Source organism: Salmo trutta, chromosome 6, assembly GCF_901001165.1.
Source record: "Salmo trutta chromosome 6, fSalTru1.1, whole genome shotgun sequence".
Classification (NCBI taxonomy): Eukaryota; Metazoa; Chordata; class Actinopteri; order Salmoniformes; family Salmonidae; genus Salmo; species Salmo trutta.
Window position 1 is genome coordinate 12,797,814 of NC_042962.1, and position 14,626 is coordinate 12,812,439.

A 14,626-nucleotide genomic window follows, 5' to 3' on the forward strand; every position below is an offset into this window, starting at 1 on the left:
CAATTAAATATGTATTTCAGTGGAGCTGCAATCTGAGGAGCAGCACAGTGAAACAAAATTGTCCATATGATCATAACCTGTAGATTTACCATTTTGGTAATGACTTCGGTAGGTTTAACACCTCCTGGTAAAAACAATGGCAGACTAAAAGAGCAGGTTTTGTTGCTCACAATATGATCATCAAAAATGTGGACAATAGCGTGTTTGGAAGAATGGGTGTTTGCATTATCTGTCAATAATGTTGTTTTCTTTTTACAAATCTGCAAAATGATTGGCAATATCAGCTGTTTTTATTGTTCTCCCGTCAACTTCCACACTTGATGGGCATGATGAGAGTGAGAGCGCGATATGGCCTTTCTTGATTCAACACTCTCGCTCTCTCTCTCTCTCAATTCAAGGGCTTTATTGGCAAGGGAAACATGTTAACATTGCCAAAGCAAGTGAAGTAGATAATAAACAAAAGTGAAATAAACAATTCAAATGAACAGTAAACATTACACTCACAGAAGTTCCACAAGAATAAAGACATTTCAAATGTCATATTATATATATATACAGTGTTGTAACGATGGTAAAATAATTAAACATAAATATGGGTTGTATTTGCAATGGTGTTTGTTCTTCACTTGTAACAACAGGTCACAAATCTTGCTGCTGTGATGGCAAACTGAGGTATTTCACCAGTAGATATGGGAGTTTATCAAAATTGGGTTTGTTTTCAAATTCTTTGTGGATCTGTGTAATCTGAGGAAAATATATGTCTCTAATATGGTCATATATTTGGCAGGAGGTTAGGAAGTGCAGCTCAGTTTCCACCTACTTTTAGGTGGAACGCCTGTCTTCTCTTGAGAGCCAGGTCTGCCTACGGCGGCCTTTCTCAATTGCAAGGCTATGCTCACTGAGTCTGTACATAGTCAAAGCTTTCCTTAGTTTTGGGTCAGTCATAGTGGTCAGGTATTCTGCCACTGTGTACTCTCTGTTTAGGGCCAAATAGCATTCTAGTGCGCTCTGATTTTTTTGTTAATTCTTTCCAATGTGTCAAGTAATTATCTTTTTGTTTTCTCATGATTTGGTTGGGTCTAATTGTGTTGCTATGTGGGGTCTGTTTGTGTTTGTGAACAGAGCCCCAGGACTAGCTTGCTTAGGGGACTATTCTCCAGGTTCATCTCCTTGTAGATGAAGGCTTTGTTATGGAACGTTTGGGAATCGCTTCCTTTTAGGTGGTTGTAGAATTTAACGGCTCTTTTCTGGATTTTGATAATTAGTGGGTATCGGCCTAATTCTGCTCTGCATGCATTATTTGGTATTTGATGTTGTACACAGAGAATGTTTTTGCAGAATTCTGCATGTAGAGTCTCAATTTGGTGTTTGTCCCATTTTGTGAATTCTTGGTGTGTGAGCGGACCTCAGACCTCACAACCATAAAGGGCAACGGGTTCTTTAACTGATTCAAGTATTTTTAGCCAGATCCTAATTGGTATGTAGAATTTGATGTTCCTTTTGATGGCATAGAGGGCCCTTCTTGCCTTGTCTCAGCTTGTTCACAGTTTTGTGGAAGTTACCTGTGGTGCTGATGTTTAAGCCAAGGTATGTGTAGTTTTTGTGTGAGCTGTAGGGCAACGGTGTCTAGATGGAATTTGTATTTGTGGTCCTGGTGACTGGACCTTTTTTGGAACACCATTAATTTTGTCTTACTGAGATTTACTGTCAGGCCCAGGTCTGGCAGAATCTGTGCAGAAGATCTAGGTGCTGCTGTAGGCCCTCCTTGGTTGGTGACAGAAGCACCAGATCATCAGCAAACAGTAGACATTTGACTTCAGATTCTAGTAGGGTGAGGCCGGGTGCTGCAGACTGTTTTAGTGCCCTTGCCAATTCGTTGATATACAGTCGTGGCAAAAAGTTTTGAGAATGACACAAATATAAATTTTCACAAAGTCTGCTGCTTCAGTGTCTTTAGATATTTTTGTCAGACGTTACTATGGAATACTGAAGTATAATTACAAGCATTTCATAAGCGTCAAAGGCTTTTATTGACAATTACATGAAGTTGATGCAAAGAGTCAATATTTGCAGTGTTGACCCTTCTTTTTCAAAACCTCTGCAATCCGCCCTGGCATGCTGTCAATTAACTTCTGGGCCACATCCTGACTGATGGCAGCCCATTCTTGCATAATCAATGCTTGGAGTTTGTCAGAATTTGTGGGTTTTTGTTTGTCCACCCGCCTCTTGAGGATTGACCACAAATTCTCAATGGGATTAAGGTCTGGGGAGATTCCTGGCCATGAACCCAAAATATCGATGTTTTGTTCCCCGAGCCACTTAGTTATCACTTTTGCCTTACGGCAAGGTGCTTTATCACGCTGGAAAAGGCAAAATTGTGAGTGAGCCCACTCCCTTGGCTGAGAAGCAACCCCACACATGAATGGTCTCAGGATGCTTTACTGTTGGCATGACACAGGACTGATGGTAGCGCTCACCTTGTCTTCTCCGGACAAGCTTTTTTCCGGATGCCCCAAACAATCGGAAAGAGGATTCATCAGAGAAAATGACTTTACCCCAGTCCTCAGCAGTCCAATCCCTGTACCTTTTGCAGAATATCAGTCTGTCCCTGATGTTTTTCCTGGAGAGAAGTGGCTTATTTGATGCCCTTCTTGACACCAGGCCATCCTCCAAAAGTCTTTGCCTCACTGTGCATGCAGATGCACTCACTCCTGCCTGCTGCCATTCCTGAGCAAGCTCTGTACTGGTGGTGCCCCGATCCCGCAGCTGAATCAACTTTAGGAGACGGTCCTGGCGTTTGCTGGACTTTCTTGGGCACCCTGAAGCCTTCTTCACAACAATTGAACCGCTCTCCTTGAAGTTCTTGATGATCCGATAAATGGTTGATTTAGGTGCAATCTTACTGGCAGCAATATCCTTGCCTGTGAAGCCCTTTTTGTGCAAAGCAATGATGATGGCATGTGTAACCATGGTTGACAGAGGAAGAACAATGATTCCAAGCATCACCCTCCTTTTGAAGCTTCCAGTCTGTTATTCAAACTCAATCAGCATGACAGAGTGATCTCCAGCCTTGTCCTCGTCAACACTCGCACCTGTGAGGACAGGTAAGGGGAAGGAAGTGAGTGTTAGAGCTGGGCTGGACTGGGACAGGTAAGGGGAAGGGAGTGTGTGTTAGAGCTCTGTGTCTCCCTCCTCAGTAGATGGAGAAAAGCTGGTGTCGTGCTGTAAGACAGTGTCTAGGAAAGAGGTGACCGATCCCATCACAGGCTACTGGATTCAGAACTATAACGCTCCTTGTGTACCGGCCGTCATGTAAGGAACATATCTTTTAGTCTTTATTTCATTTAGGTTTATCCAGTCTCATATGTTGTCACAAAGTGCTTTACAGTATGTAGCGGCCATGTTGTGTCAAACCCCCCAGACATGTTGTGTCAAACCCATTCAGTTTCAGTGTTAACACTGTGTTTCTCCTGCAGCTTTGAGATGGAGAAGGGTCTGTTCTGTAGTTACCATAGACAACCCTGGGTACACCGCAAGATTCAGCAGTTTGAGTAAGTTAAAAATCACACATACACAGACATACACACACAGGAAAGAACAAAAGAGAAAATGAAAGTGATTGTAATTTGTTCCTTTCTAGAATGGCCCGTCTGAGCTCAACATTTCCCTCGCTCTCCTTTCCGATCTCTCTCACCTCCACCCCTACCACGACCTCTTTACCCTCCTCTCCACCCTCTCTCACCTCTTCTCCTCCCTCTGTTTTCTCCTCTTTTCCCTGCTTCCCCTCTTCTCCATCCGTACCTTCCTCTCACACCTCTCTCCTCCTCTCCTTCCTATCTCCTCTCCTCTCTTTTCCCTGCCTCCTCCTCTCCTCCCTCTAACTCTTCCTCTCCTCCCTCTAACTCTTCCTCTCCTCCCTCTCTCTCCTCCTCTCCTTCCTATCTCCTCTCCTCTCTTTTCCCTGCCTCCTCCTCTCCTCCCTCTATCTCTTCCTCTCCTCCCTCTCTCTCCTCCTCTCCTTCCTATCTCCTCTCCTCTCTTTTCCCTGCCTCCTCCTCTCCTCCCTCTAACTCTTCCTCTCCTCCATCTCTCTCCTCCTCTCGTCATTGGGAATCAACCAAAAATGCCTCAACTCAACAGTCAACATCCAACCAGTAGAATCACTGCCAATGGCTGAAGCTCCTCTGATGTTCCACTTTTTCATATCTATAAAGCAGACATTCAATATGCATATTACATTCATATTGAATATCTTATTCATGTTGATGTTTTTCATAGTCTGATTATCTAGTTATAATTTATTCAGTTGTCATCTTGTAAAATCGGTTACTAGAGTTGGAGAACAAATGTAGGCAGGGAAGTGCTGCTAAGGTACACAATAGTTTGTTTGGTAGACAGAAGAGGACCAAGGCAGTCTTCATATATTAAATTAAAATGCCTTTATTTGTATGGCATGTTCAATGGAAACAAAGTTTAAAAATGCAGACACGTTTCGGCTGCATGGCCTTCGTCAGGGAGTACAACGATTTAATAATACAATGTCCTCTTTTGAACTGCTTTTTCCAATCAACCCTGATTTGAAGAGTCAGTGGTTACAGAATTCATTAGAGCAGTTATAGTTATTATGAATTATATTTTAAACCAGTATCTTATGTGTTTATTTATTAATCTATTCAAGTACTTATGGGGACTTATAGTACTTTTTGATATTTAGATGAATAGGTTCATATTTGGCTGTCTGTAATTCATCATGTCAATGAGTTATCAATATTATTTAATAAATGTATTTATTTACTTATACATTTACTTTGTTAATTTTTTTATCAATCAATGTTATTTTAAATTTGCAATATGCAGAAATCGCTCCACCACTTCCTGATTGGTAAAATTCTAAGAGTTTGCTTCATTTCAGTTTATGTGACAGAACAAGCAATAGTGTAGAGAATCATTGTACCATCCAAACCATTGTGAAATATATTTTCAATAACCAAAAATACTGTATTTTCAGCTGTTTGAATCTGGTGTACAAAACGAAAGAAAAAGACTCAAAAACGAAACTTAAGAACAGGAAGCTAAGAAATAGAGCTCATTGAACAGATTTACTGCTTCTTAGACTTGCTTTCAATGACAATGACAGATCTATAACTCCTTTTCTATGTGAATTTGATCTGGTCACTCATAAAGTTACATATTGTAACTTTGCTGGAAATGAAACAGAAAATAAAATGATGGAAATGTTCTTTTGGGTCATCAGTCTGACTGTTTTGACATCACGGTGCACACAGAAAAAAACACCATGCATTTGCATCATCAGCTGTTCACACTTTTTAGTGTGTATGTATGTGTGTGTACCCTTTATTAATCCATCTTTCTCAGAAAGACTGCTGCAGGGGGTTGGGGTGTTGGTGGTTTGTCAAGTGAGGTAGTAGGGGGTGAAATAAAGACAGAAAAGGAAAGAGAGAGGCGGAGGTGTGAAAATACCATTACCAATACTGACCACATCGTACAATGACACACATGAACAAACCCACTGTGAGATACAAAACCTGACACTTCACTGCCTTCCAGACAGTCATCGCCACGGTTACCAGACCAATCAGTAGACCTCCGACCCGTCTCCGTAGTTTAGTGCCTAGCAGAGTAGCTATCTGTCTCTGTTGGTCTTTCGAACTGTCGGTACATCAATCTGTCTGTCTGTCCGTCCGTCCGTCAGCCAGTCAGTCAGCCAGTCAGTCAGTCAGTCAGTCAGTCAGTCAGCCAGTCAGTCAGCCAGTCAGCCAGTCAGCCAGTCAGCCAGTCAGTCAGCCAGTCAGCCAGCATGTCCGTGTTCCAATCCAGGACCCTCTCTCTGGCCCTCCTGATCACCATGTGTGTCTACCTCACCTCTGTATCTGCTAACTGTGAGTACTGATTCACTGATTGATTCATTCATTGGTTGATTGATTGATGATGTAGTGAATGATTGAATACCACATTAGATTGTATACATTCTATAACTATATATGAATATATAATATATATATCATGCTATATACACTCACATTAAAATGCAGAAAATGTTACAATGTGGTTAAAGTTTCCATTGAGTTACTGTAATTGACAGGCTTTCGACAGACCTCCTATAACTCAGACCTCTTGGACCCAGAGTGGTCCACGAACAACAGTTCTCTATACATTTAAAATACTTTTTAACGGTTTAGTTTTACATGGGGGGATGATAATAACTAACCGTTTGAATATACTGCATTTTCAGTAGACCTCTGACACCAGGTCACATGGTTTCCTGTCAGTCTCATAACTTCATGCAGCTCACCCTGCACTATCAGCTCCAATGTAACTAACATGAGTAAGTCTACCTCTGATAAGCTTCCCAGTAAAGCATTAAAAACAATCAAACAACCCAGAAAATAGCTAAAAATAGCCCATAATAACATATGAAGCCTGACAAACAAGGTCCATGAAGCCAAAAACTAGCTTGTAACAGATGACATTCATATTCTGACTATCTCTGAAACTCACTTAGATAATACCTTTGATGATACAGTGGTAGCAATACATGGTTATAACATCTACCGAAAAGACAGACATGCCAACAGAGGTGGTGTTGCGGTCTATATTCAGAACCACATTCCTGTAAATCTTAGAGAAAATCTAATGTTAAATACTGTTGAAGTAATATGGCTACAGGTTCATCTGCTTCATCTAAAGCCCATTCTGGTGGGAAGCTGCTATAGACCACCAAGTGCTAACAGTCAGTATCTGGATAATATGTGTGAAATGCTTGATAATGTATGTGATATTAACAGAGAAGTATATTTTTTGGGTGATTTACATATTGACTGGCTATCATCAAGCTGCCCACTCAGGAAAAAACTGTAACTAGTGCCTGCAACCTGGATCAGGTTGTCAGTCAACCTACCAGGGTAGTCACAAACAGCACAGGAATTAAATCATCAACATGTATTGATCACATCTTTACTAATGCTGCAGATATTTGCTTTAAAGCAGCATCCAAATCCATAGGATGTAGTGATCACAATATAATAGCCATATCTAGGAAAACCAAAGTTCCAAAGGCTGGGCCTAATATAGCGTATAAGAGGTCATACAATAAATTGTGTAGTGATTCATATGTTGATGATGTAAAGAATATTTGCTGGTCTGTGGTGTGTAATGAGGAGCAACCAGACGCTGCACTTGACACATTTATGAAACTACTTATTCCACTTACTAATAAGCACGTGCCCATTAAGAAAATTACTGTAAAAACTGAAATCCCTTTGGATTGATGAGGAATTGAAAAATGGTATGGTTGAGAGGGATGAGGCAGAAGGTTTGGCAATGAAGTCTGGCAGCCCAAACTGGCATGCCAGCAACAAACGCTGACACTACACATCCAAGTATATCGGACCATATTATGAAAGACAAGAATTGTACTTTTGAATTTGTTAAGTCAGTGTGGACGAGGTGAACAAATTATTGTTGTCTATCAACAATGACAAGCCACTGACAATCTGGATGGAAAATGACTGAGGATAATAGCAGACAATATGCCACATCTTCAATTTAAGCCTTACAAGAGAGCGTGTGTCCCCAGGCTTGGAGGGAAGCTAAAGTCATTCCGCTACCTAAGAATAGTAAACCTTCCTTTACTGGCTCAAATAGCCAACCAATCAGCATGTTACCAACACTTAGTAAACTTCTGGGAAAAATGGTGTTTGACAATGCTACAATGCTATTTCACAGTTAACATATTGACAACAGAATTTCAGCATGCTTATAGGGAAGGACACTCAACAAGCACAGCGCTTACACAAATGACTGATGATTGGCTGAGAGAAATTTATGATAAAATGATTGTGGGGCCTGTCTTGTTAGACTTCAGTGCAGCTTTTGACATTATCGATCATAGTCTGCTGCTGGAAAAATGTATGTTTTATGGCTTTACACCCCCTGCTGTAATGTGGACAAAGAGTTACTTATATAACAGAACACAGAGGGTCTTCTTTAAAATGGAAGCCTCTCAAATATAATCCAGTTAGAATCAGGAATTCCCCAGCTTAGCTGTTTAGGCCCCTTGCTTTTTATCAATTTTTACTAACCACATGCCACTAACTTTGAGTAAAGCCAGAGTGTCTATGTATGCGGATGACTCAACACTATACACGTCAGCTACTACAGCGACTGAAATGACTGCAACACTCAACAAAGAGCTGCTGTTAGTTTCAGAGTGGGTGGCAAGGAATAAGTTAGCCCTAAATATTTCTAAAACTAAAAGCATCGTATTTGGAACAAAATACTCACTAAACCTTAAACCTCAACTAAATCTTGTAATAGATCATGTGGAAATTGAGCAAGTTGAGATGACTAAACTGCTTGAAGTAACCCTAGATTGTAAACTCTTATGGTTAAAACATATTAATGCAGTAGTAGCTAAGATGGGGAGAAGTCTGTCTATAATAAAGCGATGCTCTGCCTTTTTAACAAAACTAGGGTCCTACAGGCCCTAGTTTTGTTGCACCCTCTACTGTACAGTCGTGTGGTCAGGTGCCACAAAAAAGGACTTAGGAAAATTACAATTGGCTCAGAACAGGGAGGCACGGATGGCCCTTGGCTGTACACAGAGAGCTAATATTAATAATATGTATGTCAATCTCTCCTGGCTGAAAGTGGAGAAGAGATTGACTTCATCACTACTTTTATTTATGAGAGGTATTGACATGTTGAATGCACCAAGCTGTCTGTTTAAACTACTGGCACACAGCTCGGACACCCATGCATACTCCACAAGACATGCCACAAGAGGTCTCTTCGCAGTCCCCAAGTCCAGAACAGACTATGGGAGGCACACAGTACTACATCGAGCCATGACTACATGGAACTCTATTCCACATCAAGTAACTCATGCCAGCAGTAAAATTTGATTAAAAAAACAGATTAAAAAACCTTATGGAACAGCGGGGACTGTGAAGCAACACAAACATTGGCACAGACACGTGCATACACACACATGATAACATACACACTATACACACACATGGATTTAGTACTATAGATATGTGGTGGGGGGGGGGGGGGGGGAGTATGGGCCTGAGGGCACACAGTGTGTTGGGAAATCTGTGAATGTATTGTAATGTTTTTAAAATTGTATAAACTGCCCTAATTTTGCTGGACCCCAGGAAGAGCTAATGGGGATCCATAATAAGTACAAATACAAACTAAAAACACACCATGTTTATGGTTAGTTTAGAGATCAGAGGCTGCGTTTACACAGGCAGCCCATTCTCATTTATTTTTTTCCACTAAATGGTCTTTTGACCAATCACATCAGATCTCTTTCACATCAGATCTTTTTCAGAGCTGATCTGATTGGTCAAAATACCAATTAGTAAAAACAAAAGAACAGAATCGGGCTGCCTGTCTAAATATTTTATTTCTGTCCTTCTCTGTCTTCCTTTCTCTCTCACTTCCTTTCTTCCCTTTTATCTATCAGATCGTCGGCCAACTAAGGTCACCACAAGTTGCTGCACAAGTGTGTCAAACACGCACATCAAATTTAGACTGCAAGGATACCACATCCAAAACGCCATGCCCCCCTGTGTTGATGCCATCGTGTAAGTCTCGAACACACACACACACACACACACACACACACACACACACACACACACACACACACACACACACACACACACACACACACACACACACACACACACACACACACACACACACACACACACACACACATATACACACACACACACACACACACACTTGTTGGCTGCTTTTTCTTCACTCTGCAGTACGACTCATCCCAAACCATCTCAATTTGGTTGAGGTCGAGAGATTGAGGAGGCCAGGTCATCTGATGCAGCACTCCATCACTCTCCTTCTTAGTCAAATAGCCCCTACACAGCCTGGAGGTGTGTTGGGTCATTGTCCTGTTGAAAAACAAATGATAATCCCACTAAGCTTAAACCAGATGAGATGGCGTATTGCTGCAGAATTCTGTGGTAGTCATGCTGGTTAAGTGTGCCTTAAATTCTAAATAAATCACAGACAGTGTCACCAGCAAAGCACCCCAATACCATAACACCTCCGCCTCCATGCTTCACGGTGGGAAATACACATGCAGAGATCATCCGTTCACCCACAACCCGTCTCACAAAGACACAGCGGTTGGAACCAAAGATCTAAAATTTGGACTCCAGACCAAAAGACAAATTTCCACCGGTCTAATGTCCGGTGTAATCAGCCTGATTACCAACAATGAGGAGACAGCCTACAGGGAAGAGGTGAGGGCCCTGGCGTAGTGGTGTCAGGTAAATTACCTCTCCCTCAATGTCAACAAAACCAAGGAGATGATCGTGGACTTCAGGAAACAGCAGAGTGAGCACCCCCCTATCCACATCGACGGGACCGCAGTGGAGAAGGTGGAAAGATTTAAGTTCCTCAGCGTACACATCACTGACAATCTGAAATCGTTAACCCATACAGACAGTGTGGTGAAGAAGGTGCAACAGTGCCTTGGCCCCTAAGACCCTCACACACTTTTACAGATGCACAATTGAGAGCATCCTGTCGGGCTGTATCACTGCCTGGTACAGCAACTGCACTGCCTGCAAGCGCAGGGCTCTCCAGAGGGTGGTGGGGTCTGCCAAACGCATTATCGAGAGCACACTGCCTGCCCACCAGGACATCTACAGCACCCGATGTCACATGAAGGCCAAAAAGATTATCAAGGACATCAACCACCCAAGCCACGGCCTGCTCACCCCGCTACCATCCAGAAGGCGAGGTCAGTACAGGTGCATCAAAGCTGGGACCGAGAGATTGACAAAAAAGCCATCAGACTGTTAAATAGCCATCTCTTGCCTCCTACCACCCGGTTACTCAACCCTGCACCTTAGAGGCTGCTACCCTATGTACATAGACATGGAATCACTGGTCATTTTAATAACGGAACACTAGTCACTTTAATAACGTTTACATCCTGCTTTACTCCTTTCATATGTATATACTGTAATCTATTCTAATCTATTTTAGTTATTGCCACTCTGACATTGCTCGTCCTAATATTTCTATATTTTTGTATTCCTTTCTTGTACTTTTAGATGTGTGTGTATTGTTGTGAATAATGAGATACTACTGCACTGTTGGAGCAAGGAACACAAGCATTTCTCTAAACCCAATATAATATCTACTAAATTTGTGTATGTGATCAATACAATTGAATTTGATTTGGTACATTAGTAGTAATATTCTCTGTGTTCTGTTTCAGCTTCTACACAGCGAAAGGAGTGAAGATCTGCTCTGATCCCAAAGCATCCTGGGTCAACAAGAGAATGCAACGTAGGGATCTAACTTACACACACACACACACACACACACACACACACACACACACACACACACACACACACACACACACACACACACACACACACACACACACACACACACACACACACACACACACACACAGTCTTGTACAGCTAACCTTGTGGGGATGCAGAATCTAGTCCCATTCAAAATCCTATTTTCCCTAACCCTAACCTTAATCCTAACCCTGACCTTAACCAAAAACCTAACCATAACCCTAAACCTAACACTAGCTCCTAACCCTAACCCTAGACCCTAACCGTAACACTTAACGTAATTCTAACCCTAACACTAATTCTAACCCTAAACCAAACACTAGCTCCTAACCCTAACCCTTGATGTAATTCTAACCCTAACCCTAGACCCTAACCGTAACACTTAACGTAATTCTAACCCTAACACTAATTCTAACCCTAAACCAAACACTAGCTCCTAACCCTAACCCTTGATGTAATTCTAACCCTAACCCTAGACCCTAACCGTAACACTTAACGTAATTCTAACCCTAACACTAATTCTAACCCTAAACCAAACACTAGCTCCTAACCCTAACCCTTGATGTAATTCTAACCCTAACCCTAGATCCTAACCCTAACCCTTAACGTAATTCTAACCCTAACCCTAGCTCCTAACCCTAAACCAAACACTAGCGCCTAACCTTAACCCTTAATGTAAATTCTAACCCTAACTCTAACCCTAGCTCCTAACCCTAAACCTAACACTAGCTCCTAACCCTAACCCTAGATCCTAAACCTAACCCTTAACGTAATTCTGACCCTAACCCTAATTCTAACCTTAACTCTAAACCCCCTACAAATAGCATTTGACCTCGTGGGGACTAAGAAAATGTCCCCAGTTGGTCAAATTTTGGTTTGTTTACTATTCTTGTGCACACACACACACACACACACACACACACACACACACACACACACACACACACACACACACACACACACACACACACACACACACACACAGTCTTATCTTTCTGTCTCTCTCTAGGTTTGAATGTGATGAAAAAGTAAAGAAGACATGTTGGACCATGACTGGAACCCTCTCCACTGTAAACACGCCTCCTCACCATCTAGTGCATCCTCCTCCCAAGATCCTCTATCAGCATACTTCACTTTTCTGATTCTTTATGGTCTGCCTGGTCCTTAAGATTATTTAGTTGTGTTTTAAATTGATAGAATTTAATTAAAATACAGTACTTTACAGTCTGTTGTTGTGCTAATGTTGTTCATACATGTGGTTACACTGATCTAAGACAGAGACAAAATTGCCATGGGGGAACATGCCCCCCCCCACCCCCAATATTCAGAACAGGTGTATATTCGCCCCCCCCCCCCAATAATTACTTTAAATTCAAACAAAAATGTGAGCACGTCATAAGCAATGGCAAATTGTGTAGAATTGCAGGAAATTAGCTTTAAAATAACTGTCTAGTGTTTCCAGATTTTTATGAAATATGACCTATAATTAATTACAATATGAGTGAAATGGTTTTCCTTCTAAAAAAATGAAATTAAGTATGTTATAAGGAAGCATTTATGGTGTGATACTGGTCATTAAAAATATTCACGCGAGTAGACCGCTGATTGGCCAGCTCATCCTCCTCAGCAGGATGACATCATCCTTTGTCAGGAAATACCAATAATTTTTTAAATGGTCTGTTTGAGGTTGGGTTTTTGAAGTGTTTTTTTTTCTTCCAATTTACACTTCGGCCACAAATTTGAGAAAAGGATGAGTCAACAACATTATTTGGGTATGAGTTAACAGAATATTAACTTTTGAAAGTGAGATTTTAACTGGACAGTTACTTTAAAGCTGCAGCATTCTTCTACTTACTCACCCATTTATACTGTTTTCATAATACCCCTCCATATACCCCTTCAAAATACCCCTCAAGAGAGGCATAATAAGTCATGTCAAACTGTGTAGAATTGCACAACAATTTCGCTCTTGATCTGAGCATACAGTAGTGTTCTGAAGTGACATACGGCATAGCAGAGCTGAGAGTCTAACCTCTTAGCACCACCTAGTGGCCAGCTGGGACGGCACAGTGTGTCTGAGGCTGAGTAGGACAACAGATTTCTTAATTTTTTATTTAACCTTTATTTAACTAGGCAAGTCAGTTAAGAACAAATTCTTATTTACAATGACCGCCGACCAAAAGGCAAAAGGCCTCCTGCGGGGACGGGGGCCTGGGATTAAAAATAACAAATAAATACAATATAAATATAGGACAAAACACCATCATGACGAGATAACACAACACCACATAAAGAGAGACCTAAGACAACAACATAGCAAGGCAGCAACACATGACGACTCAGCATGGTAGCAACACAACATAACAACAACATGGTAGCAACAGAACATGGTAGCAGCACAAAACATGGTACAAATATTATTGGGCACAAAAAAACAGCACAAAGGGCAAGAAGGTAGAGACAACAATACAACTGTCAGTAAGAATGTCCATGATTGAGTCTTTGAATGAAGAGATTGAAATAAAATTGTCCAGTTTGAGTGTTTGTTGCAGCTCGTTCCAGTCTCTAGCTGCAGCGAACTGAAAAGAGGATGTGTGTGCTTTGGGGACCTTTAACAGAATGTGACTGATGCAGTGAGTACAATGAGTGGAGGCCTGCTGTGTCACCTTCATACACATGCACTGACCTGGCTGTAGAGAGAGCAGCAGGGGGCCTCTAGATAGTAACAGTGTTTTATTTATGTGATGGCTGCTCCTCTATATATTATTACACCTTTAGAAACACACTGAGACCATTCCGAGAGAGATAGAGAGAGAGATGAATATGAGAGAGTGTGGAAAGAGAGGTGGTAGAGAGAGAGATGAGGGGGGAGAAGAGAGAGATGAGGGGGGAGAAGAGAGAGATGAGGGGGAAGAAGAGAGAGATGAGGGGGAGAAGAGAGAGATGAGGGGAGAAAAGAGAGATGAGTGAAGTGGACAGAGAGATGAGGGGGGAGAAGAGAGAGATGAGGGGAGAGAAGAGAGAGATGAGGGGAGAGAAGAGAGAGATGAGGGGAGAGAAGAGAGAGATGAGGGGAGAGAAGAGAGAGATGAGGGGGGAGAAGAGAGAGAGATGAGGGGGAGAAGAGAGAGATGAGGGGGAGAAGAGAGAGATGAGGGGGGAGAAGAGAGAGATGAGGGGGGAGAAGAGAGAGATGAGGGGGAGAAGAGAGAGATGAGTGAAGTGGACAGAGAGATGAGGGGGAG

At 41.8% G+C, this 14,626-nt stretch overlaps 2 protein-coding genes across 2 annotated transcripts; both read left to right on the forward strand.

The window, feature by feature from the left end:
• Positions 1-3,125: 3,125 nt before the first annotated feature.
• On the forward strand, positions 3,126-4,255 carry LOC115195261 (cell wall protein RBR3-like; the record flags this gene model as incomplete). Its single annotated transcript, XM_029755035.1, has 5 exons — positions 3,126-3,150; positions 3,198-3,312; positions 3,477-3,551; positions 3,641-3,733; positions 3,948-4,255. Coding segments are annotated over 5 exons (519 nt in total), but the record flags the coding sequence as incomplete, so codon positions are not given.
• Positions 4,256-5,744: 1,489 nt separating this feature from the next.
• Positions 5,745-12,608, forward strand: LOC115195439 (eotaxin-like). The gene is made up of 4 exons (XM_029755278.1): positions 5,745-5,900; positions 9,494-9,614; positions 11,285-11,355; positions 12,391-12,608. The coding sequence occupies exons 1-4, from the start codon at positions 5,819-5,821 to the stop codon at positions 12,411-12,413; spliced, it is 297 nt and encodes a 98-aa protein (XP_029611138.1). The 5' UTR covers positions 5,745-5,818; the 3' UTR covers positions 12,414-12,608.
• The last annotated feature ends 2,018 nt before the right edge of the window (positions 12,609-14,626 follow it).